This window comes from Daucus carota, chromosome 7 (assembly GCF_001625215.2).
Source record: "Daucus carota subsp. sativus chromosome 7, DH1 v3.0, whole genome shotgun sequence".
NCBI lineage: Eukaryota > Viridiplantae > Streptophyta > Magnoliopsida > Apiales > Apiaceae > Daucus > Daucus carota.
In genome coordinates, this window is record NC_030387.2 from 38,684,861 (window position 1) to 38,710,076 (window position 25,216).

The following is a 25,216-nucleotide window of genomic DNA, read 5'->3' on the forward strand; positions in this document are numbered from 1 at the left end:
AAGCATAATATATGGGAAAAGGTTAAAATCTAATGACTTGGTTCATGCCGTCGGTGATTTGTTTTATGTCCACGTCGGAGGCTTTCCTGGCACACGTGGCTGCCCGCGAAAAACACACTCTTGCCCAACTCATTGACTTGAAATTACTGTATATATTTATACTTGCACATGCCTCTATCACAATCCTAACAAAACTAATTTATTTTCCGGTGTGTATTATTATCGAATTTAGTCAGTTATTGATTTGTCGGTATTCGAAGTATATCTCATTTAAATTTTTGACATGTAATGTTAAATATTATATAATTTAAATTATTGTTTTTGTTTATTTTTCTGAACTAACATATATAATTAATACACAATTCGAAAAGTAAAAATATATACGAAAAAGTAATATATATATATATATATATATATATATATATATATATATATATAGGCTAACATTCAAAAGAGGGACTCCTTATATGGAGTTACATAGTGCGCCACTATAAATCATCAATTTTATTATAAATTCTGTTATAGAATACATATAAAACGTGATTCTAATATAAAATACTATAAAATAAATCTATTTTAAGTAATTTAACACTTAAAATTTGATTAAAAAAGTATATTTTCGAAACTGATTCTACAACAGAATAATTCTGGAGGTTTATTATTCTGTTATAGAATCATGTTGAGATATTGCATAATTTTAGATGATCTTTGGAATAAAAAAAAATTGTATAACTTCGTTTTCGGTTTAATAATCAAAATTTGCAATTATATTTCATAAAAAATATAATAGAATATATATTATGTATATATTTATAATGGTGTGCTACGTAACTCCGTATAAAAGAGTATGCTATGGAGTGCTACCCTATATATATATATATATATATATATATATATATATATATATATATATATATATATATATATATATATATATATATACCTGAGTAGATAAGATTGATTAAGAAAACCTGTTTTTTTTTGTAGTATTGTCATGTCAATTTCTTTGATTTTTTCACGCTGATTCTACTAGCACTGTAGTATGTATGGACAGGGCCGGCTCAACTGAATATGAGGCCCTAAGCAAGAATTTAATGGAGGCCCTTTTCTCTATATAAAAAAATATTTTTATTTTATTTAATATATAAATTTATGTATTATTTATAATAAATTTTTACTTAATACTTATTTTTATATTTGAAATAATTTACAATTTGGATTCTTATAAAATAAATTATACATAAAAATTATTTATGAGAACATAATAATAATACTTACATTTTACACAAAATTTATACGTCATGTTATATATTGTTCTTTTTATTTTTAGGCTAATTTGTATATTAATATAACATTTAAACTAATAAAATTTAAAAAAAATACTATAACATAAAGATATAAATTACATAATTTATGATAACGTAAAACTTATGAAAAGTAAAATAGATTTTAAAAATATGCGTATTATATTTATTAAGTACTTACAAACATCACTGAAAAATTCGAAATCATTTGCTTCTTCTAATTCTCATTTTTTAAGTTAATCTTATTTTTATTTATTAATAATTCCTTATTGTATATATATATATATACTCTTTTTAAAGTATAATAATTCATATTTTTTTTAATATTTTTTTCATAAATACAAATCAAAATTTAACTATTATAACCTAAACATATATATATATATATATAATTAAAAAAATTTGAGGCCCTCTTTTGAGTTGGGGGCCCTAAGAGCATCTCCAACGGTGTTGGTTATAATCGTTGGCTAAATTGAACCTGTAAGACTTTATGTAAAATTTGCTGAACCTGTAGGACATTTTTTTTCAATGGTACTGGCTATATTGGTTGGCTATAATTTAAAAATAGTATGTTATTAATATTTTAAATTGTTAAAATAGAATATATCAGTTCGATATGGTAATAAATGATGTACAATCTTCCTACAGATTTTCTTACAGACCTGTAGAAGTTCGACAAATTTAGCCATCCACAGGAGGTTGGCTAAATTTATAGACAAAGCTGATCATGGTTGGAGTTCAGTTTTTGGAGCTGTTGGCTATATCTTTTTATTTTTAGTATGTCAACTCACCTTTTAGCCAAGGGGTTTAGATGGTTGGAGATGCTCTAAGCAACCGCTTAGTTGGCTTTACTGTTGAGCCGGCCCTGTGTATGGATGCACTACTGTAGAAAACTATAGATGCAATTGAAGTGGTTAATTAATTTGTAAAACCTATCTTCGGTGGACCTTTGTACTTTGTAATGTACTTCCGTCCATTCGTGAATTGAAGCACTATATTAACCGGAATCTTTGCTTTCACTGCAGCAACAAATTGGTCAGGGATCCTCTGTATTCTGATTAAATACAATGAGTTCTACTTAATCACAAAATTATATATAGATATGTAAATTTAATATGAGATAATAAGATTTGTAATCTCTGTAAAGGTGATGAAGCTTAGCAGCATCGAATTCTCACTACCAGGACCAAACTGATAAACATAGATCTTGATAAGTTAATTACCAATAAAGATCACGTCTATATCTATCATGTAAAGCATGTCGCAAGAATAGAGGAACATGATTTTCTCATTTTCTCTTTGCTTTAGCTGAAATTTTAAATATAGCGTAATCATCAATATACTTATATAAAGGAGAAGCGAGGGGCGTGTAGGTGGCGCCTCTCAGATAGCTCCGTTCTATTTTTCTAATTTTCCAGAATTTTTGGATGAAAGATATAAAAAAAATTGTTTCAGATTCATTGATATGGTATATATCTTGGTATAAATTAATCTGATTCTGTTTCAGATTATTTATGGAATATAATAAATTGAAAGCATTAGTCTGATTTTATTTCAGATTATTTATGGAATATAGTAGCTTGCAAGTTTTTTAATCTGGTTCTATTTCAGATTATTTGATTATGGAAAAGAGTAGCGCACAAGTTTCTCGGCACCTATAAATACCCTTATAGGTTGTAGGGTTTTGGATCATCTAAACACAACCTACACTGTCTCTCAATATCACAGTTAAGGGTGTGCATTCGGTTCGGTTAACCGAAAACCGAACCGAATAACCAAAATAATTTCGGTTCGGTTAATCGAAATTTATATTTCGGTTCGGTTTTCGGTAGCCAAATTTTCAATTTTCAGTTATCCGGTTTTTTAACCGCGGTTTCATAGAATTTCAGTTTCGGTTAACTGAAATAAATTTCGGTTTCGGTTAACCGAATGCACACCCCTGATTACAATGATATATGTTTGTTGGTGATTCTTTTATAATATTTGTTTTGGCCGTCGGACGTATTTGTTGTTGTTTGCAAGCTTACGGTCTGTTTTATTGATGTCATCAGTCAGTATAGTCGTATGCTTTTTATATGCAGGTAGTGGTGTATATGTCTAAGAAGTAGTGTTTGGAAAAGTTAATGACAATGTTAGTCAAGAACAAAACTTTTCAAAAAAAAAAACACAATTAAAATTAAGATTCGTCGTGCTTTAAATCGTTAATTACATGTAGAAACTTATTATCATTTTTTCACATATGAATTATAGTCCAATTTTGCAATTTTAAAAATTAATATTGGTATTGCATCGAGATGTTTATAATATAAAATTTATTTTATTTTATAAATATTAATTTTGAATCATTAATATAATTTTTATAAGTCGCCGCAAATTGATTTTATTCTATAAATATTAATTTTGAATCATTAATGTAATTTTTATAGGCCGCCGCAACGCGCGGATTCTCAACTATTATTATAAAGCGAAAATGACAAATAGTGACCGTGACAAATTATTATGTTTTCGTATCAATTTTTTATTTTTAAATTAAAATTTTATATTAATCAATTGATTTTTTTTTTTTTTTTTTGAACAGCAAGCAATTCATTGAAAATAAACAAGCCTCCAGTTGTAGTAGGAGACGTACAGACCACCAGAACACACAAGGAAACAGACTAGGAAAACAAACCCAACCTACACGACCTAGAACCAACCTAAAAAGCAGAAAGAAACACCAGGTGAAGACAGCAACAGACAAAAGCTATAAGTCCAACTTCATCGACTAAACCAAGACACAGCAAAAGCAACCTCCATATACCATGCACCATGCAGAAATCCTTAAGCAGCCATAACCACGGGATCATCCCCATCCTCCTCTTCATCTAGTTCGTCTTCATAAATGAGATCGTGAATCTCCATTTCACCTTGCACTTCCCCAGCTTGCAGCCCATGAAGACCCGCAGTGTTCATGAACTGGGCGGCTTGCCCTGGACCATTAGGAGCCCCCCATCCCTCCTCCAAAGCCTGATCAAACAGCTCTATCTCCTCTCCATTCATTTGCACTTCCTGATAACGAGGATCATGAAACCCTAAACCAATGTCCATATCCATCAGCTCAGCGGCCCTTCCCAGAGGCTCAAAAGACAGAAATAGTCGCCCAAAGAGATCAGCTCCCAACAATGCCAAGTAGGTTGCCACCCTGTTGCGCCTTGGATAAACATACCTTATCTTACATTTCCAGGCCTTATCCTTCTTCAGAATCTTAATCTGCTGAATGATGTTGCGAGCTGTGACAGAGGTGCCAATGTGTTGAAACTTCAGCATTCCAAAAGCTTCCAGATTATCCGTTTCAACAATAACTTTCTTACAGGTTTCCTCATAAGCACGCTTCATGCCAATGTGAATAGCTGCAAGTTGATTTTCAACTGGAGACAAGTTGGGAATGGTTCCAGAGATGCTGCTTGACATTCCGCCATTAGCTCTGCGAATAACAGAACCCATACCCGAGGTGTTCCCGTTAGCAGCTGGGACAGGGAGGGTAACCCCGTGAACGTTCACCTTAACTTCACCAGGAGAGGGAGGAAACCAATGGATATTCATAGTTTGAGAATAAAGAACAAGAGAGGAGAAGTGAAGATGACACTACACGAAGGGCTGGGCCTCTATATATACCCTGGAGAGAGCCAGGCGCATGCCAAAACTACAATTCCCAAGGTGTAGAGAGATAAGAAGACTGCATGAGCAGCCCTCCACACACCACCCAAAGACGGCTGCATGTCTGTAGAAACAGTGATTCCCCATAAAAAAGTGCCTGGGGGCACTCACCCATGCAGGAGAGGCTAGAGAAGGCTATCATGACCATAAATACCCTTGAGATCTAGAAAAAACCAAGAGAGGAATTCCAATTATCAAAGAAATCCTTCGACTATCTGGGATTTCTTGATCCCTTGCTTCGCTAGAAAATCAGCCTCTTTGTTCCAGACTCTACTTATTTTACATGCCCATATATTATTAAAATCCACATTCTCAAAACTTGATCCCAGAACGAGGCTTCTCATCCTAATAGACCCGAGTTTGAACGCCTGAAATTTTTTAACAGCAATCGAAGAGTCCGAGCATATCACAGCATGTTTTCCTGGCCAATTACCTAAGATCTTGATACTGACATACAACATGGCTTCGAGTTCAATGTCTGCAATATTAAGACCTTCACACGGACCGAAAAAAAGAAAAGCTAACTCCTTGAAATTATCATAAACTACACCTCCCACTCCTCCTTTGTTGAGTTGTGCTAGGTTTGGGGAATACGCACCGTCTGTAAACGCAATAATCTCATATTTCTGTCTTAACACTGCTAAAAAACTCTCTTTCTTCTGTACTTGAACAAAATGAGCCGTGGATTTTGGGTGACAAGCCCAAATGTTTGCAGATTGTTGAGTAATAATATTGGCCGAATTACACCATTCAAAAGCGCGCTTCTTTGCAAGCAGAAAAATACCCTCCGAATTAATCAAAACTCTATTAAAAATTCTGTCATTTCGGGCTAGCCACAACGACCATAAGACAGCCACTATTGAGATTTCCCACGCTTGAGAGCACATTAGATCATCAACAGAACCCATAATTGCCTCTAAATTTCCTTGAGAAACAAGGGAATTTAAATTTTTATCCCACCAGCAACCAAATTTATTCCAAACCTGAGTTGCACCCTTGCATTTCCATAAGATATGAGTCTGGTCTTCCACTGCCAAGTTACACCAAGAGCAAATAATATTATCCACCTGGAATCGCTTGCTGAGAAAAAATTTCGAGGGAAGGACTCGATGAACCACTTTCCAAAGAAATATCAGAATACGAGCTGGAACTCTAATCTTCCATATTTTACGCCAAAACCTAGATCCTCCATCAGAACAATCTATTAGCTTGCCATATCCGTGCTTCACCGTGTAACTTCCTCCATTATGGATCCACAATAGTCTATCCTCCCAACTCCTAAGTTCTATAGTCTTGAGGATATCTCCAAGGTCCTTCTCTACATCTCTCTCCCACCCCCTTAGAGGCCTTCTCCACAAGGAACTACCCTGTGAGGATTGTACATTCCAGGCAACTAGCATATTGGAAACAGAAATTTGTTTATCCTGAGCCAATTGAAACAATCTGCCAAAAGATTGTGACAGGGAAACTTCACCAATCCATACATCTAACCAGAAAGAGATTAGGTTACCATTCCCCAGGATCCATCGCCATTGAGATTTATTAAAAAGAGCTAAGAAATGCTGATTTGAACTGCAACCAGTGATATCCTTAATAATAGGAGAAGGATTTCTAATATATTTTTCCTCTAGATATAGATCCAACTGGTATTTTGCTCTTACCAACTTATTCCACCTTCTATTTCGCTCATGTATAAAACGCCACCACCATTTACCTAGAAAAGCCAAATTCTTCTCATTTAAACTGCTTAATCCCAGACCACCATGATCCTTAGGGAGAGACAAAGTACTCCATTTGATTAGATGAAGTTTCCGACATGGTTGTAGTGGATCTTTCAGTTCTCCCCACAAGAAACGTCTCTTAATGAGGTCTATATTCCTACAAACTCCTTTGGGAACTCTATGCAGAGACAACCAATAATTAGGAATGCTATCCATACAAGCTTTTATTAAAACCACCCTGCCTGCTTCATTAAGCGATCTGCACTTCCAACCAACAAGTTTGTTTCTGATACGATTAATCAGAGGAGTCCAAAAGTCTGCCTGTGTAGGAGCCTTGCCAATCCATGCTCCTAGGTAAGGGAAAGGGATTTTTCCTACTTTACATCCCAAAAAAGCCGCACTTTCAGCAAGGACTGGAAGATCATTATGAGCATTGTAAATAAAACTCTTCCCAAAGTTTATTTTCAAGCCTGATATAACCTGAAACAATAACAGGACTGACTTGATTCCACGAACTGATTTCACATTATTCTTAAAGAAAAGGATCGTATCATCAGCATATTGTAAGTGGGTGATCGGATCCTCATCTGGAGCAACTATTATTCCATCAATGATCCCTTTTTTTGAGGATTCAGATAATAACCAATGTAACACTTCTCCAACTAAAATAAAGAGATATGGAGCCAAGGGATCTCCTTGCCGCAACCCTTTTCCTGGCTTAAATTCTGACGTTGGGGAGCCATTCACTAAAACTGACATTCGCGTGGAATTTAGAATAGACCTGATCCACATAATCCATTTTGGCCCAAAATTCATACATTCCAAAGCATGTAACAGACAATTCCAGTTAACCGAGTCATATGCCTTTGCAAAATCTATTTTCATGATAATGCCTCCCCCGTCAATAACACGCATGCTGTGAATAACTTCATTAGCCAGAAGAATACCGTCGCCTATATTCCTTCCTGGAATGAAAGCGGATTGTTCTTCTGCAACAAGGGAATCCAGACTAGGTTTTAATCTGTTTGCCAACACCTTAAGAAGCAACTTAACTGAACAATTTATGAGACTAATTGGGCGGAAGTCGGACAACAGCTTAGCATCCTTTAGTTTAGGAATAAGGAATATAAAAGAGGAATTGGCCCCCGGTGGTATGTCTCCCGTGTCATAGAACTCATCAAAAAATTCCTTCACTTTGTGTTCAATAGCAGCCCAAATGAATTTTAGCCATTTAAAATTTAATCCGTCCGGACCAGGAGCCTTAAGATCATTGCTATCCTTGAGGGCAACTTCGATCTCTTCCAAAGAAAATTCTCTCTCCAAGTAGTCTTTCTCAGTCTGAGATAATTTATGCTGCATGCACGAGTCGAACTGAAAGAGAAGTTCCCCTTTGCACTCTGAAAATATATCACTAAAGTGAGCGAGAACCGCTTGTTTAACCGTACTCGGATGTTCCACCCAACTGCCATTCCAGTAAATCCCCTTTATTGAATTGTACGCCCGTCTTTTCTGAATACTTTGATGAAAAAATCTCGAGTTTCTGTCTCCCTCCAGATTCCACTGTATTCTAGACTTTTGTCTAAGAATTTCACTCCTAATACTGTAATGTTGTATTAGTTGGGAATGAATAGACTCAATTTCACTCTTTGATGCAATCCCTTCATCCAGTCTTTTAAGGTTAGCTTCTAGCTTCATAATGGAAGAGTTTAATTCATCAAACCTCATCGCACTCCATTCCTTAGCCTTAACCTTGACACCTCTGAGCACTGCAAACCAATCTATCTTATCCTTTACACATAAGGAGGAAATCTCAGCGAAAATGATCTCTAGGAGTTCAGGACATTGTAACCATACATTGAAACCCTTGAAAGGTTTTGGACCCCAATCTTTGGGTTGGGAAAAAACTGAAATAGGACAATGATCAGAATGCTTCCTATTCCATTTCTTCACCGACCATGAGTGCCCCGACATCCAAACATCATTAGCAAAAACTCTGTCCAACCGGCTTTTTTTATTATCAGGGCCATACCACGTAAAATCAAGCTGGGAGTGATAAATTTCAATAAGATTACAGTCTCTAAGAAACTCATTAAACCTATCAGAGTCCCTTTGATTGTAAACACAGTTTTCTTTATCCTCCCTTCTGCATACACAATTGAAATCTCCCATGATACAAATTGGTTCAGTAAAATAGGAGTTCACTAGTTCCCGCAACGAGTTCCAAACTTCTAGTTTTAAATCTGACTTCAGAGGACCATAAACATTACCAATGTTAATAATATGCCCGCAGAATCTGCCTCTCAGCCAAATCCATGATCTGCTCTTAAAAACTGAGATGGCCTTAAAATCCATAGAAATCCAAGAAATTACTAGGCCACCTGACTGACCTACCGCATCACATACTACAAGTTTATTATCTTCCCCTTTCCAGAACCCATCTGACCAGCTCTCATTCCATTTAGAACATTTAGTTTCTTGCAATAATAGGAAATTCGCCCTGGACTCCATCAAAAGTTTCCGAACATTGGATCTAGCCACATCGTTACATATTCCCCTACTATTCCAACTAACAATATTGATCTTTTCCATAAAAACCAAAGAAAATGCTTCCTGAACCCTTTACTTATTATAACGAAATTATAAGCGGCCTTCTATCAGATCAATCATTTGGCCTTTTTCCTTTGTCGGTTTTAAGCCAAGAGTAACACCCAAATGATAAATATCCTCCGCTGAAATATTGCCCATCTCACCCTTTTTACCCTGTTCTGTTTCTTTGGCCCTTTTCTTTCTTACTTCTATCATCTTGCCTCTGGCTTTACGTGTTTTCGCAGAATTCCATACTCTAACGTACCGCCCGATCATCCAGTCTGGGACTGCTTCTCTCTTTCTGTTCTGTCTTCGGTTCTTATCAAAACATCCAAACTTCCTCCCTTTCCTCATCCTACCACCCTTACTCTTGATTCTCAAATTTTGTAATTTAGAACACAGTTCAGGAAATGACTTATTCGAATGGGTCAAGGAATTATTCGAACTGGTATCTGCATTCAAAACATCATGAGAAAGAGAATCCTTATCAGAATTATAGTGTGACTCACATTCGCCCCTACGATTCCATTTCTTGGTGTTAATAGAGTTCCCAGAGGATTCATTAAGACACTCCTTCCTAACATCTTCTTGCCCTGGAAAAAAGGAAGTACTACTCTCCACCGCTCTATTCCAATTTTCTGTCCTTGCCTGTCTATATCGTAACTCCTCCGAAACTGGTTCTATGTAGTTTATACTATCATCACAACTATCCTGAAGAAGCTCGACAGAAGATCCAAACGACTTTGTGTCGCTTTTGTCACTAAGGACCCCTACTGACATCACCTCTGGATGTAAGAGAGGCTTCACAGATTCTTCCACCGTTCGCGCCTGCGAACTTTTGCTTGAGAAGATACTATCTGCATTATTTTTCTTGTAAGGGACCTCATCTTTCCAGAACACCACGTTCCTAATTTCACTAACTTCAACCGTAAAATCCCTGCCCGAGATGTGTACATTCAAATTCCCATGTATTTCTTTCATAGAAGGCGTCACAAGGCAAACTCTAGGGTTGGATAATTCATTTTGAAATATATTCGGAAAACTACTGCTCGCCAGTACACCCCATTGGCTTAACAACTTGCTAAGACACTTAGAAGAGAAAGCACAGATCGGAAGACCTACTATATTGACCCAAGCCAATCTTGGTAATACCAAGTCTTCCAAAGCTGCTTTTGAAACCTTCTTAATATCAATTTCAAGGGCCTTCCAATCCATTTCTTCCAAACTGAGACTATCCGGAAATGAGATCAAGAAGCTATAAGGACCTCTTTTCCTAACTCCTAGATCCCCAAATCCTTTACTTAGAATTAATTCCCAAAGAGAATCTGGAGCATAGTCTACCTCCAAATCAATTCTAACACTTCTTGCTAACATATCAACCCATTCCTCCATCCCCTCCTCTAGTACCACTTGGATGTTTTCCTTCCCACTTTCTTTACCCTCATTCCCCTCCTTCATCTCATCATTCTTAGTCTCCTTACCCTCCAACGGAACAGAACTCTTTTTCAGAAGCTGTGGATGTCTATCTCTTGCCCTTTCTATCCGTACACACCTACCCCCTAGCACCAACTGATTTGAAACTTGAAGTAATCTATTCGCATCTTCAACCGATGAAGGTTTAATAAAACCAAATTTCTTATTATACTTATCCAACCGTTTGGGAATCACAATGTCCTTAATCCTTGCCACTTGTTTAATCCCTTTCCAAATATCACCCACCGATACCCCCTCAAAACCAGTAAAGAATAGAGAATCCCATCTCAGAGGAACAGGAGATTTCTTGTTGGACAAGGGAATTACCTTAGGAACTGCAGTAGTCCTATTTGATTTAGCTGCTTCCAAATATGAAGACTTGCACTTCATCTTCTCCTCTATAGAAATCCTTAGACTATTGCTATGAATCTGACGTAGCGCCTCCGATATGTCCTTATCTTTATTATATGAAACCCCCTGTAAAGTAAGAGGATCCACCTTATCTGAGTGAGAGAAGATAAATCTCATGAGGGCCTCCTTTGAATCTAGACTCTTCCTCTGTCGATCCTCCTTTCCCAACTTAGTGTCTCCATCATCTATATTACTAAAGAAGTCTTTTACCGCTGTCCTTTGTGCCCGCGCCCGTCTACTTTTATTCAAAGATCCAGAGTGAATATGATTTAAAGCTAGATTTATGCCTTCTGGATCCCGTTTTTCCACCATATTCAACACACTTGGATGAACTAACTCCTTATATGACTGTATGAATGCCCGAGTCATATTCTCATCTTCATTAAGTCGTGTCTGTGAAACTCCGATATCTAATCCAAAATCCCTAAGTTTGATCCTCTGGGCCCTGTCCCACCAGCCTTCATTCATCAAAAACGTTTGAATATCAATAATGACTTCTTCCTCACCTCGGCTAGCCGCAAGAAGAGACGATCTTTCAATCTTGGTTGAGAGATAGTTGATCCGAGCTACCGCAGGATTCAAGAGCTTCATATTTTTTTTTCCTAAGGCCTTCAGCATATCATCTTCCAACAAGAAGCCATACTTTCCAATCCATCGTAGCAGTTCATCTTGTCCTGATGGATCCTCCTGATTGATCTCACTAATCCATTGGAAATCTGGGTTCCAGTTTGAAATTTGAAATTCCTTCTTCCCTCTCTGTTTCTCTCTCTTCATGTTTCTATCGGAGTTGTTTCGGTGGGGAATTGGATACATTTGTTTGCCACTTTCTAATCAATTGATATAAAAAAATATAATACTTCTTTTAAAAATTTTATTTTATTTTTTAAAAATTATAATTATATATTAACGAATTTATATAAATTTTTTGATATTTTTTGGAAAAGTTTCATAAAATAATTGTATTCCATGTGCATAGCACGAACAATTAGGCACCAATTGTTAATATAAACTTAAAACAAGGAAAAAATAATGGAAAACACAATATTGTGTTAATTGTAATATGATAATATTTTTTTTTTGTAAGGATGATAATATTAAAATTAATTAGATTAAAATAATAAAATTCCGTATGCGAAGGACGAGCAATATTTACTTTCTTATTCTTATTTATAGTTTTAGACTATTCGCAATGAATGTTATTTAAGTTATTTGCGTTTTTCCAGAACTTATCGAATGTTTCATATTATTATTCTATTCATAATGGATGGCTTTGTAGTTGGTTGAAGTATTTTGTTTTTACTACTTATCACATTTAACAATAGTTCTAATTAGACTTGAAAATAAGATAATCTTCTAAATAGCAAAAAATAAACTAAACAAACTCCACTTTATTGGTTCAGAAACCAGTTAAATTTGCAGATTCAGTGCAGAGTTGTTCCACAAAACAAAGTCATCTTATAAGCAATGTAACCAGTTTCTAATACTTTGATCTACTTTTTATATTATGTTTTAAGCTTACATATACAAGAAAATCCTTCTTCCATGAGGAGAGATATTATTTTTTTTCATTTATTTTGGTGCTTATTTTCATTGTGCAGGCAGTGATTTCATGCAGTTGATTAAGCTCAGGCCTTATTTAGGTTTTCATTTTTCTCTCATATGTGGAAACAGTTGTCTTGTGTCTTGTGTGTGCATGCACTTTACTTTGTTTCAGACCCTCATGTTTGAAGACTAATACTCCGATCATTTGAAGCATCTTATTTAGTCTGGTCTAATAAATTAACCTTGAGTGCGTTAAAGTCTAAATCACTCCAAGTTTAATATTAGATTGTGGGTCAAAGTATCTGAATATCCTATTGTATTGTATTAGTTCATAAATTTATTATTGAGCGGGTCACAATTACAAACCAATTACGATCAATTATTAAATATAAAAATGCAAACGTTACCCGTGTGCGAAGCACGGGCAAAATTACTAGTTGACTTGAAATTATTGTATATATTTATACTTGCACATGCCTCTATGACAATCCTAACAAAACTAATTTATTTTCCGGTGTGTATTATTATCGAATTTAGTCAGTTATTGATTTGTCGGTATTCGAAGTATATCTCATTTAAATTTTTGACATGTAATGTTAAATATTATATAATTTAAATTATTGTTTTTGTTTATTTTTCTGAACTAACATATATAATTAATACACAATTCGAAAAGTAAAAATATATACGAAAAAGTAATATATATATATATATATATATATATATATATATATATATTTATATATTAAGATATTGTGGTGCATTTTAAATCACGTTTGTATTATTCTTTGAGATATTATCATCTACATGATGATCAGTGAAGACTAAAAATCATCGCCAATTTTTTGACATAAATAGTATTTAGTGTTATAAACTTTTTTTTAGCGCCCACTGCTTTAGAATTTATAAGAATATACTAGTGTATAATTTTTATTTTGTGGATCATGTTTTGAGTGCGAAAGGTGAAAATATATGCATTTTGAATAGTGTCGTAAATAACGGGAATCGGAGAAGTTATAGAATAAAGATTAATCAGAGATTAACTTAATTGGTCGGAGAATGATCAGAGTGATCGAAAATTAATCGGAGATTTAATCAGTTCACCGAATTACGAAACATGGATTAATTCTGATTTTTAGAACATAAATTTTGAATTATATAATATTGTACTTAAATTTTAGACTTGTAAACCACGGGTAAAAGGAGACAAACGGTACAGGGATATGTTTCTAACGAGAGCTTGATCTGGCCCAATTTATAACAAGGCCTGCGGGGAAGGAATGAAAACAGGCCAGAAGAAAGGCAACAAAAGAGAGTCCAAATCTATGAGTAGTGACAAAAGGTACTTTGCTGGGCCTAGAGACACGAATAAGATCTGAAGGGATATTTTTTTTATTTGCTGGATATATAAAATATTAAAATTACTCGTTCTTCTGACAGAAAATAAAATAAGGTCTCCTCGCTTCTTCTCTTTCGTCGGATCAGACACGGAAGTTAAGAATAATATATACAGATTTCTTTAAAAAAATTTGATATAAAGGTGGTGTTTGAGTGCGTTTATAAGCTGGATTTTAAATTTATAAGTTATAATTAATTTATTTATATCATCTAAGAAATTTATAAGTTAATTTCTAACTTATAAGATAGAAACTGTAAAGTAAAAAATTCTAGTTTTCCAGCGACTTGCTTTATTTTTAAATTTTGATTTTATAGATACGTAGAGGACGATTTACAAGATAATTTATAATAATAATTTTTATATCTAATTTTTATTTATATTTAATTTCACATTTATACATGATAAATATTTTTTAAGTCAAACAATCCAAAAATAGCATGAAAAGTTGTCACGAAAAAATGGTTAAGAATATAAACTGATGTTAAAATCTGTGACCAAAAGACTAGCATATTTAACAGAAATGAGTCAAACGACACGAAAAGGAAAAAAAAAATGAAGAAATGCCAGTCATTATTTAACAGAAATTGTGAACGATAGGTAAAAACAGGGTTAAAATTAAACTTTTTATTATATGAATTGAATTATTTTTTATAAAATAAAATATAAAGAACTGTAAGAAGATCCTAAAAAAAAAAAAGAGGAAAAAAAAAAGAGAACTGTAAGAAGAATACATCGAGGAAATAGAGGGGACACGGTACTGTATAAGCAAGTGACAACTTGCTTTGGAATGCGTAGTGCCGTAGTGGACACGAATCATATATCTGCTGCTGCCACGTGTGACTTTGGCTGCCACGCATCACCGGCCAATTTCTCGTTGTCCATCCGATATATATGAATTTGTATAAATGTAACGCAACAAAAATTTTAAAAACAATAATCTATTGTTTATTCAACCACTTCTTTTTAAAAATTCTTCATATATCTTGAAATTGATATTGTAAAACTTGAAATTTAATACACCCTCCGTTTCCATTTACTTCTCTCATTTGATATGTCGGGTATTCATAACATGAGATAAATTATTAATTTACATCTAATTTATAAGATTAAATATATTAATGAGTGATCTTGTTCAATTTGTATTTATGAATATTTTAATATGGTGAAATTTTATATTTAATATTAATACGAAATTGAAGATATTAACGATCAAATGTGTGTTTTAACAAGCGTGATAAAAAAAAACAGAAGAAGTATTATGGGACGGAGAGAGTATGTTTGTAGGTTGCAGGCATATAGACATTTATATGCATATTTTAATATAATATTTAATATTAACAGAAGAAGTATTATGGGACGGAGAGAGTATGTTTGTAGGTTGCAGGCATATAGACATTTATATGCATATTTTAATATAATATTTAACGATTAACGATGATCTAAATTGAAAATTTTAACGAACATGTCCAAATAACAAAAATGTGGATACCATAGTATGAAGCTATGAATTATACTGTATAATTCATAGCTTCATACTATTGGGATACGTTTTTGTTATTTGGACACATATCTTGTATTTACATCACGTAAAACTATGAAAATTTATGATATTTTAATATCCTATAAATATGTTTCGTATGCTAAACTTTTTATATCTTGTAGTGCTGTGCTTGGACTTTCGCTTTCGTATTTTCATTTTGTTTCGATATTTTTTGACGTATTTTAACGTCCCGAATCACAAATCAGCGTAATTTTAAAATGAGTAAGCGTTTACGGTGAGCATTTTCATATTGCCACACTACTAAAAGCATACAGTATTTTACCTGAACTGCTTTTAGCAAAAAATATCATACTCCCTCCGTCCCCCTCAATTGTTTACATTGGAGGGGGACACGGAGACCAAGACAATGTATGAAAAATGAGTAAAGTTGGATGAAAAGTGGGTAAAGTGGTGGGACCCATCAATATTTAATAATAGATTTGAGATAGTGGAGGAAAGTAGTGGGTGTAATACTAGTAGTTTTTATTATGAGATAGTGGGGGAAGATAGTGGGTGCAATGATGGAAAAAACTTACTATTTATGGTAATGTAAAGAAATGAGAGGAACATCCCAAAATAGTAACTGTAAAGAAATGAGAGGGAGAGAGGTGGTATTAACATGCAAGGATTTTTTGTCAAGTTTGAATACTGCCAGAAAAAAGCAAAGGAGTAGTATCTAGTTGTACTTAGTGATGGCAACGTAGTTGGCAGTTAGTGAGCTGTGACTAGGGTACATGTCACGGTAGTTCTCACTGGCATGCCTATAGGAATGTATTTTACAAAAATGCATGCCCAAATGGCATGCCATTTTCCATTAAATATAGCAAAAACTGCTGCATCATTACAGGATTGATACTAAAGTGCACTTACAAATATAACAAAAGTTAGTAAATATTAAGAACAGAACTTAGTACAGTACTAACTTATATTAGTAGTTTATCTAATATTTAACTATGAAGTTGGACTATATTTAAAATTTTCTATATTTATAAGATATAATATTTATATAAATTTTATTATTTATATAAAAAATTAGTAAAAAAGCATGCCAAATGGACAAAAGGCATGCCTAGGGCATGCCCAGTCTGGCATGCCCGTGCCGCTGTGACATGAACCCTAGCTGTGACTATGATTGTTCAGGTTTCGAACATGTTCAGAGTCCCACTCATCGTGATCTTTCTTGTTTTAAGACAAAAATAACAGCTCATCATGATAATTGTGAATTTCTTGCGGACAGCTCATTGTGATAATTGTGAATATGTTAAAATAATATATCTTGAAAAACTCATCATGAATATAAATAAATTGAAAATATGAATGTAATTATATAAATTAATTGAAAAACACATTAAGAAGTTTACAATGTATTGGTCAAGAAAAAGATGTTTTGACTATCAGATTGAATTAACTGTTTTACATAGTTGATTCGTTAGTTTTTTCTGTCACAAACCAAAACTTTCAACCCAAAAAACTCTAAACTTCTATTTTAATCCGTTAATTACCTAACACTAATATTATTGGGGGATCCTAATAGTCAAATGTCTATTTTTATCCAAACCTCTAGCTTCCGACTTCCGAGCATGGTCATAATGAACATAAATGATTCAAACTTACATAATAAAAAAATTGATCATCAAATAATTTGAGGCTTGGACACTCGAATAAAATTATATTGGCCGAATGTATAATAATAAAAATGCATTACATATACTATATAAATTATATAATTAAATCTATTTAGTAGGAACTGAATTTTCTTATTTAAAAATGGATTTGACTGACAAACAAATTATCAAGATTTCAAATGATATAAATCAAACAAAACCGAACTTACATGATTATATTCTATCTGGGCCTGGGCCCTAATCACGTCCCTCCACAAAATGCGTTGTCGCGACTTTTTTACATTGACATGTCATAAAGACCTTTCATATAAAAAATTCACTCGTTGGTCGTATCCCTCCATTTTTAATATTACCAGATTTTGCAGTGTAACTAAAATTTTAATCGAATATTTTTAAATTTTGATAATTTTTTAAAATCTGAACGAAATATTTTCAAATTATATAAATGGAAAAATCTTTCAAAATCTTAATTGAATTTCTTCCCTAATTTATAAATTAGTTATTTAGAGCATTTTCAACCATTGAAAACCCTTGACTAAAAGATAAGTTGAAATACTTAAAATATAAAATTTTTGCCAACAGCTCGAAAAACTCAACTCCAACCATACTCAGCTATTGTCTATAAATTTAGTCAACCTCCTATGGATGACTAAGGGGCCGTTTGGCCGGGCTTAAAAGAAGTGACTTATTGCTTAAAGTAAAGAAGTTGATTAAATATGAGAAGTTGATTTAGACTTATAAGTTATTACAAGTGTTTGGACACCGTAACTTATAAGTTTTTAAGTGTTTGGATAACTTAACTTATAAGTTGGTATAGTTTCGTAATTTTGTAATATAATTATTTGATATTTACGAAATAAATTGAGAAAAGTTTAGATTAGAGTAATATTTATATTATATAAAAAATGGTTTTTGGTTTGCTTTGTCTCACACTTAAATGATCTATAAGTGTGTTTGAAAATTTATATAAATATTAATATATTTAAATATTTCATAAAATTGAAGACAAAAACTTAAATTAAAAAAATCCTTATATTCAATATTTGGAACGAGATAACATAAATCAGAAGAATAAAAAATAAATAAAAACAATAGGAAGTGAAGAGGAGGAAGGAACGGCTGAAAGAAGTTATAAGTTCAGTCCAAAAAAAGCCTCGATTGGTAGCTTATTTTATCAGCTTCTTTTACCTTTTTTAAGTCCTTCACCATCACTTGCCAAACGCCTAAGAAAAGAGAGGAAGTGGGCTTCTGGGCTTAAAAGCCCAGAAGTTCCACTCCCAAACACCCACTAAATTTGTCGAACCTCTACAGGTCTGTAAGAAATCTGTAGGAAGATTGCATATCATTTATTACCATATTGAACTGATATATTCTATTTTAACAATTTAAAATATTAATAACATATTATTTTTAAATTATAGTCAATCAATATATCCAATACCATTGAAGCAAAATGTCTTCCAGATTCAACAAATTTTACCTAATATCTTCCAAGTCTCATTTTTTACCTAATATCTTCCAAGTCTCATTTACCCAACGATTATAGCCAATACCGTTGGACATGCTCTTATCTTTAATATATAAATCACACGCAAACTATCATTTCATCTTTGTGAAGATTAAAATTAGAATAAAATCCGACTATTCGAGCGAAATAGCAACAACATGTTACTGTTACCTTAAAAAAAAAAAACAACATGTTACTGTATTGGTTTCGATCCAATTATTTCTCTCCTTCAAAAAATTTAAGCAAGATCCTTATAACGATTAAATTATTTCAACCAAATCTTTGTCTTTTTTTAATCAAAGCTTATAAACGTGGGTGCATAAACAATAGCTTCGCTCTATTTATTCACACACACACACACTACTATCATCATTTATTTGTCGCCGGAAAAACACAATGATACCGGATAAATGGACGGCAACGGTGGCAAGCATATGGATTCAGTGCAGCTCCGGCTCCTCCTACGCCTTCGGCATCTACTCCCCCCTCCTCAAATCCTCCCAGCTCTACGATCAGTCCACTCTCGATACTGTCTCCGTCTTCAAAGACATCGGCGCCAACGTCGGCGTCATTTCCGGCCTGCTCTACGCCGCCGTTTCGTCCCGGCGACGTGGGCCGTGGCTGGTGCACTTGGTCGGGGCGGTTCTGTGCTTTGTTGGGTATTTTTTTATATGGTTAGCGGTGACCGGAATTCTAGACCGGCCGCCGGTTCCGGTGATGTGTGTTTTTATGTTTCTGGCGAGTCAGGCGCAGACGTTTTTTAATACGGCGAATGTTGTTGTCGCGGTGCAGAATTTTCCGGAGTATGGGGGAACTATTGTTGGCATTATGAAGGTACTTATCGTGTCGATGTATTTTTAGTCTCGATAAATTAATAAAAATTCTCGAAAATGTTTGTGGAAAAAGATTGTTGAGTATTTATTCTATCGGCGCATTTTTAATCTTGACAAGTGAATAAAATTCTGGAGAATGTATGTGCCTATCTTTTTTTTTTTTCTATTTTTTTTTCTGCTAAATATATGTGCCTATCTTTGTGAAAGAAGAAGTAAGTATTCTATCAGCGTGTATGTAATCTCGATAAATGAATAAAAAATTTCTTGAGAATGAATGTGCATATGTTTGTGGAAAAAGTTCTAGTGATTTAACTTTTAAGTACCTATTTTATTAGTGTATTTTTAATCTTGATAAATAAATAAACTTCTTGATAATGTATGTGCTTGTGTTTGTGGAAAAAGAAGTTCTAGTGATTTGTGTTGTTTATATGAAAAAGTTTATTTGTGCACCTTTTTGTGTATTTGAAAATTTTGAGAGTAAGTGTTGTAGTTCCAAGTGTGATTAGTACAATTTTGGTAGAGGTTCTCACTTCTCACAATGCTTGTTACTCTTTATAATTTAATTTCTTCATGACCATCATTATATAAACTATGTGATTAGTACAATTTTGGTAGAGGTTCTCACTTCTCACAATGCTTGTTACTCTTTATAATTTAATTTCTTCATGACCATCATTATATAAACTATGAAGTATTCACTCTACCGTGTTTGCAATTTTTAATTTCATTCCTTTCCGTTCCTTGCGAGCCATAGGGCGGCATCATGATTCCACTTTCACCAGTATCACTATACTTAGAAGACTTGTCTAGATAGGTTGATAGGCCAGAGAAGTGTTTCGACGAACAAGAAATTGATACATGTCAACTGTTTGGTACTTGCAAATATTATGGCTCTTGTTATGAAGGAGAAATATCTGTTATATGACATATTATTTTTTAATCTGATGTGATTTCGCAGGGTTTTCTTGGGCTGAGTGGAGCAATTATAATTCAAGTGTATTACTCGTTGCTGGAGAACAATCCAAGTAGTTTCTTGTTAATGCTTGCTTTGTTGCCATCTCTTCTCCCCATCTCGCTCATGTTTTTCGTTAGAACATATGAGACAAATGATGGACACGACAACAAGCATTTGAATCATTTATCATCGATTGCCTTAATTCTTGCTGCCTACATCTTGATGTTAATAATTTTGGAAAATACCTTTACTTTTCAACCATGGGCTCGGATTTTTATGTTCCTCTTACTTCTTTTGTTGCTATTTTCACCCCTAAAAATTGCAATAAATGCTCAGAGAGAGGAAACATGTAGAATTTCACCAACTTCTGCCTCAAGAACCCGTTTACTTCATAATACCGAGTCTATAGATCCTAAAAAGAATTATGCAGTAGGGGATCCTATAGAAAACCGTGATTTGCAACTTTATGCAAGACAAGAAAATGATGGTTTAGAAAATCACACAAGACAAATTGGAGAAGAAATGAATCTCTTGCAAGCCTTAGGCACCATGGATTTCTGGTTGTTATTTGTTGCTATGATTTGCGGTATGGGATCAGGAGTTGCCACCATCAATAATATCAGCCAAATAGGAGAATCTCTAAACTATACATCCGTTGAAAGAAGTACGTTGGTTTCTTTGTGGAGTATATGGAATTTTCTTGGACGTTTTGGAGCTGGTTATGTATCAGATGTTTACCTCCACAAAAGAGGCTGGCCAAGGCCGATTTTTATGATTCTTACACTAGCAACCATGGCTTCTGGCCATTTAGTTATCGCATCTGGATTTCCTGGAAATTTGTATTTGGGTTCTGTTATAGTTGGTGTTTGTTATGGTTCTCAGTGGTCCTTGATGCCCACTATTACCTCGGAAATTTTTGGCGTGCTGCATTTAGGAACCATTTTCAACACCATTGCTGTGGCTAGCCCCATCGGATCTTATATAATGTCTGTTCGGGTGGCTGGCTATATTTACGACAAAGAAGCATCAGGGCACCGGACATGTTATGGCACTCATTGTTTTATGCTTTCATATTGCATCTTTGCTGCTGTAAGTCTTTTGGGTTCATTAGTTGCCTTGATATTGTTTTTCCGGACAAGGAGGTTTTACACAATGGTTCTTCTCAATAGAATACAGCATTCTTCAAGAGGGTAGATGTGCATTCAAGCTCAGGCCACTGATGTTATGTCTTTTTGGCTCAAATCTGCTTTGATAGTTATGCCTTCGTATTGACTCTAATAACTGTAAGGCATATTAAACTTCAAGTAGTAAAGACCCTTTACCCAAGTGGTAGCAGATTTGCAAGTTACATATAATCTTGGTTTTGTGTAATGTATCCTGGTGCAAGCAGATTTGCAAGTTACATATAATCTTGGTTTTGTGTAATGTATCCTGGTGCAACTCTTTACTTATAGAGAATGTAATTTACATCAGTTTATTCGCTCACAGTTGGAAATCAAAGACTCAGCCTCAAAGATAATTCAAGATCAAGGCACTCTCAAATATGTTCCAACACTTGAGGTAGCTCTGGTATGGCACTCTTCTAAATCAAATGAAGTAGACCTGAATATTGCTGCCAGATGGTCGAGTGACCTTGGACGTTTTTTTGTACAGAGTGCTAGTTGGGAGTTTGATCATCCTGTTTAGTCCATATCCTGTCACAGTTTCTTACATCTATCTGAGAAGTTCGTTGACAAGCAACTTGTGGATTGGCTATATACCTATGCTTAATTGGTTATTTTCAGTCTCAAGTCCGCACCAACATTAATATCCTCTTTGAAGAAGTAAAGCCAAGTAATACTCTCAGATTTCTCTTGATTTTTATATGTCCGCAAATATTGTCATAGCCTATGTTCGAGTGGTATATGTTCATTGTGATTTGTGCAAAGCATCCTTTGTAATTAGTTTAACGGAATTCAAAGTACATGATTAGTAAAATCTGGAACATTTTTAAATACATTTTAGGACTGCATGAATTGTAAAAATTTAACCTTATAAATGAAAATATAAATGAGTTTTTAGTGAATTATATATTAGAATCTTGTTCTTATCTTCAAGCCGATTTTTATTTGAAACCGTCAGTATATATATAGCTCCATGGCGTATTCTTATCATTCTATTCCTTTTTGAGAGGCGACGACAAAATGATGAATAAGATAGTGAGCTTTTTAATTTTTTCTTTATTGAGTCGGTTCACTTGAAATACATATTACCAAAACAGCTTTGTCATAGACTTTTTCTTTAGAAAAACTATCAGAAGATAGACTGTCTGCACCTGTCCTACAAACGAAACAGAGTTCTAACGTTCAAGTATGATGATCAGTAACAAATGGTTAGCTGTATCAGCGAGCATTATGATCCAGATCACTGCCGGCTCACTCTATACCTTTGGCATCTACTCTGGGGCCATTAAATCATCACAGTCATACTCTCAGCAAACCCTTGACACCCTCTCTGTATTCAAAGATATTGGCGCCAACACCGGAATTTTTGCTGGCCATCTTCACTCTGCTGTAGCTTCGAACTCTAGGAGGTGGTTTGGTGGGCCATGGGTGGTTCTTGCTGTGGGTGCTGTTTTGTCGTTCTTGGGGTATTTTCTTATGTGGTTGTCGGTTTCCGGAATTATATTCCACCCGCCGGTGAGGGTTATGTGCTTGTTTATGTTTGTAGCTGCTCATGGACTGGCTTTTGTGAATACTGCTAATGTGGTCACTGGTGTTAATAATTTTGCTGATCATAGAGGCACTATTGTTGGCATTATGAAGGTCCTTTTCTGTTCTCTCTCCCTCTCCCTCTCCCTCTCTCTACTTAATAATTTTTTGCCTGAATTTGGTTATCTTTGTTCTTGTTGATTCTGGATATTTGGGACTTTTTCGTATTGGTACTGGTGATAATTCCCTGGTTCACTCACAAACTGCAAATTTATAACCTAAAAAAACTGGTCTTGCTTCTCGATCATCGTTCTGCTCATTGGTAAAACTAATTTATTATTGTTCTAAATTTTATCTCATTTTCCTTAGGGTTTTCTGGGCTTGGGTGGAGCTATATTGATTCAAGTATATCAGACGGTTTTCAAAAATAGACCTTCTTCATATTTATTGATGTTAGCTCTTCTGCCGTCTTGGAACACTGTAATATTCATGAGCTATGTTAAAATGTTCAACACCTACAGTGTGGATGTGAAGAAGCATCTGAACCGGTTATCAGTTGCTGCGCTGCTAACTGCTGCGTATCTCATGATTGCTATAGTGATAGAGGACTATTTTACTTTGACACTGGCGGCACATATCTTCATACTTGGTGGTCTTTTGATATTCATATTAGCTCCTTTTTACATTGCAATTAAAGCACAACATGAGGACTCCTTCAATACTTCAAGTAGTTATCTTGTTGAGGATAACCATCTGATGGATGAACCATACCAGATGGATGAAGGACAGGTTCACTGTAGCCAGGATCCTAGTGGCTATATTCAGGTCCCTGGTGATGCAGATAGCCAGACACGTACTTATAATGACCACAGAGTGCCCTCGGGAGAAAATCTAAACTTGCGCCAAGCCATGTGCACCAGTAGTTTTTGGTATCTGTTTTTTGCGACATCATGTGGCATGGGGTCAGGACTTGCCGTAATAAACAATATCAGCCAAATAGGAGAGGCTTTAGGCTATACGAGGCTTGAGACAAAAACTTTAATCTCCTTGTGGAGCATCTGGAATTTCCTCGGTCGTTTTGGAGCTGGATATATATCAGATTACTTATTGTATACGAAAGAATGGGCAAGGCCGTTGCTTATGGCCTTGACATTGTTAATCATGAGCTGTGGTCATTCTGTGATTGTTTCTGGTTTACCTGGCGCTTTATGGGTGGGATCAGTTCTAGTGGGAATTTGCTACGGCTCACAGTGGTCATTGATGCCCATAATAGTTTCTGAGATATTTGGTGTCGTGCATATGGGAACCGTGTTTAACGCAGTTACCATTGCTAGTCCTCTAGGATCTTATTTTCTGTCGGTGAGAGTGGTTGGGTACAACTATGACAAAGAAGCATCCTTTGAAGGAAACACATGCATCGGAAGACATTGTTTCAGGTTATCTCTTCTGATTATGGCATCAGCTACTTTTTTCGGTTCTCTTATTTCATTAGGGCTGTTTCTTCAGACAAGAGACTTATACAAAAATCTTATACTTCTAAGATCACAGCGTTCTGTTCTGTAAAAGGAATTATATGTGACTTTGATGTAATCTGTATGCTTTTCATCCTGTTAATCGCCTCATGCGATCTGTGATATGTGATATGTGTATACTGGTATGTTCATTGTAATAATATGTATACTGTGATGGGAAGAACATAATAGCTTCTGATCCATGCCTTCAAGAAAGGTTAGTTGACAGCCAGAAGCATCAAACACTGGAAACCCAGTTTATGCAGATATATGTCTGAGATTACCTCTTGTTCATAACTTGAAAGAGAAAAAAAATGTTATTGTTTGGATATAAATCTCTACTTTCTTCTATACTTAATACAAAAGTTTGCAGCTAAAATAAAATAGTGTAATTTTAATCTCCAGCAAGAACTTTCTTCGTCG

At 34.6% G+C, this 25,216-nt stretch overlaps 2 protein-coding genes across 4 annotated transcripts; both read left to right on the forward strand.

The window, feature by feature from the left end:
* Nucleotides 1–19,014: 19,014 nt before the first annotated feature.
* LOC108196410 (protein NUCLEAR FUSION DEFECTIVE 4) lies at nucleotides 19,015–22,382 on the forward strand. Its single transcript, XM_017363678.2, has 2 exons — nucleotides 19,015–19,638; nucleotides 20,596–22,382. The coding sequence occupies exons 1-2, from the start codon at nucleotides 19,201–19,203 to the stop codon at nucleotides 21,784–21,786; spliced, it is 1,629 nt and encodes a 542-aa protein (XP_017219167.1). The 5' UTR covers nucleotides 19,015–19,200; the 3' UTR covers nucleotides 21,787–22,382.
* LOC108196409 (uncharacterized) lies at nucleotides 22,286–24,918 on the forward strand. Of its 3 annotated transcripts, none has more exons than XM_064081255.1 (3): nucleotides 22,286–22,425; nucleotides 22,955–23,396; nucleotides 23,652–24,918. In XM_064081255.1, the coding sequence occupies exons 2-3, from the start codon at nucleotides 22,986–22,988 to the stop codon at nucleotides 24,843–24,845; spliced, it is 1,605 nt and encodes a 534-aa protein (XP_063937325.1). In that variant the 5' UTR covers nucleotides 22,286–22,425; nucleotides 22,955–22,985; the 3' UTR covers nucleotides 24,846–24,918. The 3 variants fall into 3 exon arrangements, with proteins under 3 accessions (XP_063937325.1, XP_063937324.1, XP_017219166.2); XM_064081254.1 differs by having other exon boundaries at nucleotides 22,377–22,425; nucleotides 22,927–23,396; XM_017363677.2 differs by lacking the exon at nucleotides 22,286–22,425 and having other exon boundaries at nucleotides 22,729–23,396.
* Nucleotides 24,919–25,216: the final 298 nt, after the last annotated feature.